Genomic DNA, 3,038 nt, shown 5'->3' on the forward strand with positions numbered 1-3,038 from the left:
ACCTTCAGAACTCTCTGATAACCTGTTTTAGGGTGACCAGTGATGTTAACATACAACACTGCTTGGGAACAGGAAAACTGCCATTAAAAACAAGGGGTTGGGGTGGAGGGATTTTTTTTTTTAAGACTTTATGCCTTTGTTTATGTGTTAACTATTCAAAGCAATTCAACATTAATGTAGCTGTTTATACACAGGAATTTTTTTCCTGGTGTTTGTAGCAGTAGTTGTAGAGACAACCAGAAGAACAGCAGAGACTGTTGAGTTTATCTTTTGAGGAAATGAATGTGAAATTTATGGTCCAGAGAATAAGATAATTCAGCTTCAGTTCTTTAAAATGAAAACTTTTATTAGAAAAAAGGAAGAAAGATACAAATCAGGCTGCAAATGTTTCATTATTTTCATCAGAGAACATGGGATGAGAACAAATATAATGTGTATTTAAATCTTCTGAGGCTTCAGCTGACCAGGCAGATTTGGCACTTGTGTCATGCCTGATTCTACATTGAACACCTTTGTGGTTCTGTTTTTGTACAAGTTTATAAGACTTCTTGGTGCTGTTTTTGTTTTACCAAATTGCAGCACTTACTGTTGGTGGTAGAACAAGGAGAGTCCTGTGAACAGTCAAATTCATGTAGAAAAATTAATTTAAAGTCTGTCAAGAATATCTTGGCTCAGTGCTGTGGACTGGGAAGAACTTGAACCTAATTAGGTTTTCTTTTTACCTCCTTGAAACTGTTAAATTGAAGGGGATAGAGAAAAATGTTGCCTCCCTTAATTTTTCTGTTTAATGTCTCAGTTCTTTTTTTAATGGTGCCATAATTGAATTGTAGCACATCTCCATATTGACAAATAGATTGGATGTAGGAGTCTGTCTTGTAAGTGCTTGTAAAGGTAGCAAGATTAAATTGGATGAAAAATGCTTTAAGTTCATAACATAATCCAGTTTAATTTCTGGTTTTACATGTGTAAAAACTTTGCAGAATTTAACTGATCTTTATCCTTGTGGAGAGGAAATGGCAAGTGCTGTGCAGTGTGACATTGTCAGAATCTTCAGGGCTGTGATCTCCCAACTCACCAGAGAGCAGTGAAGGTCATAAAGAGGGGAACATCCAGGGAAGATTTTGGAGTAATGCCTTCAGTGAATGACCCCCTTGGGAGCACCCCCAGTTTTACCTGAGTTTGTGCTCGTAAAACCAACCATCCCAGCTGTGTTTGTTGAGGATTTCTGACTGTGTGGGTTGGCTGATCCAACTGAAGAAGTCATCCAGGAATGCATTCCCAAATACTGTTCCACATTCCCAAATAATGTTCCCTGTCCCCAGGTGTCCTCGCCGGTCACGATAACCGTGTCAGCTGCTTAGGTGTGACTGATGATGGCATGGCAGTGGCAACAGGATCATGGGACAGCTTCCTCAAGATCTGGAACTGAAGTAGGTGGGTATCCAATTCATTCCTGAGGGCTTGGCCTCCTTAGGGTCCAGAAAGCTTTGTGCCAGCCCCAGCCAGTGCTGTGTCACTGGGGCTGCAGCCTAGCATTCAGATTAGGAAAGGCACTGAGGAAAAAAAACCCCAACCAGTTGGGTGTTTTAGAAGACTATTGCTTTAATGTATGCAGTGACATTTCTCTGCTGGCCTGTTTTTGCCATCCTTTATTCTCCTGTGCTGTTTCTTGGGCCCGGGTTGGTAAATAAGTGGCGTTGTGGAATGGGCAGATAATGGCTGGGTGCATCAGTGGGAGCCAGAGCAGGGCTGGAAACTTGATTGCAGTTTATCCAAGAGCAGCTCCTAATAAATAAATGTTTGTGTGTGTGTGTGTGTGTGTGTGGCAGAACTCGAGGACTCCACGACTGGAAGAAGTTCCCAACAAAATTAAACACGATAGCATATCCAATCCAACCATACTAACTCGGACCCCCATCCTCCCCAACTCAAAGGGCAAGATCTTCTCCGTCTCCTGTTGCTGAAATGAAGAGCACAATTACCTTTCCAAGAAGAATTTCTGTGTTGTAAGCAAAATGAAATTGTGCATTCCTTTTGGGACCACTTTTTTTTTTTCTTTTTTTTTTTCTTTTTTTTTTTTTTTGTCTTGAGAATTTAAAAATGAAACACTATCATAAAAGCATGACCAGAAAATAAACTTGAGCATAATTGTGAAAACAGTTTAGCTTTCACTGTAGTTTCCAAGTTGAAGTTAAGGACTTTTATCTCACACACTTGCAAATTTTAAAAGTCATGTTTGTAGCAGGATTTTTTTCAAGTTTCCTTTTTAAATACATTTCTTTATGTATTTAATTGAGCAAAACAAGGGAGTCCTAGCCCAGAGCATCTGGGGGTTGTTAACGCTGTAAATTTAGTCCCTAATTTTTTTTTTATTTTATTTTCTAGTATCACAGATAATTGTTGCACAAAACTTGGCATATATAGGATAATGTTAAGCAGTAAGGTAACCAAGCACATGCTGTAAAAGGTAATGAATGCTTGTTTAAAGAATCCTTTCACCTTTTATGGATAACAAATGCAATCCTTGGTCCCTCCTGCCCCCCCCTTTTTTCACCACACTGATTTTTTTAATCTGTTTTGGTTTTGTCCACTTGAAAGGGCAGTTTATATATCCTAACACTATCCTATAAGTCTCAACAACCAGGAATCTCTGTTTTCAAAAGAGACCTATCCTACACTTGGGTATTGAGTCAATTCTTTGTGTATGAAATGATGTACAAATCAATGTTTTGAAAATAATGATCTTGAACTTTCTAAGTTAAACAGAAAAAAAAAAACCTTTTTTGATTGTTTGCCATATTGGGTGGGTTTACTCTTAGAATCGCATGCTGTAGAAATGCTAAAAAGTGCATATTGGACTAAAGTCCTTAGATGTTTTTTCTTTGAAGAAATAACCTGTTTAAAAACTGTAACCATTGTCGCTGTATTCATTTCTTGTTGCTACTCTGTGCATAAATCTCTGAAGAACTCCAGTACAAAGCTATGCACGTTTTGGAGTAGCGTGATAAAGTCACTTTTTTTTCTTTTTTTTTTTTTTT

General features: G+C 38.2%; 1 protein-coding gene across 2 annotated transcripts in view; it reads left to right on the plus strand.

Moving 5' to 3' along the window:
- GNB1 (G protein subunit beta 1) overlaps nucleotides 1-3,025 on the plus strand; it is a 17,349-nt gene extending 14,324 nt beyond the window's left edge. Inside the window, exons 10-11 of one of the 2 annotated variants that reach the window (XM_029962416.1) lie at nucleotides 1,323-1,434; nucleotides 1,830-3,025. In XM_029962416.1, coding sequence (XP_029818276.1) covers nucleotides 1,323-1,429 — 107 coding nt within the window. In that variant the 3' untranslated portion in view covers nucleotides 1,430-1,434; nucleotides 1,830-3,025. The remainder of the gene's footprint in view (nucleotides 1-1,322; nucleotides 1,435-1,829) is intronic. The other variant, XM_029962417.1, reaches the window with a different exon arrangement.
- Nucleotides 3,026-3,038: the final 13 nt, after the last annotated feature.

Source organism: Manacus vitellinus, unplaced genomic scaffold (assembly GCF_001715985.3).
Source record: "Manacus vitellinus isolate BGI_N305 unplaced genomic scaffold, ASM171598v3 scaffold_46_pilon, whole genome shotgun sequence".
Classification (NCBI taxonomy): Eukaryota; Metazoa; Chordata; class Aves; order Passeriformes; family Pipridae; genus Manacus; species Manacus vitellinus.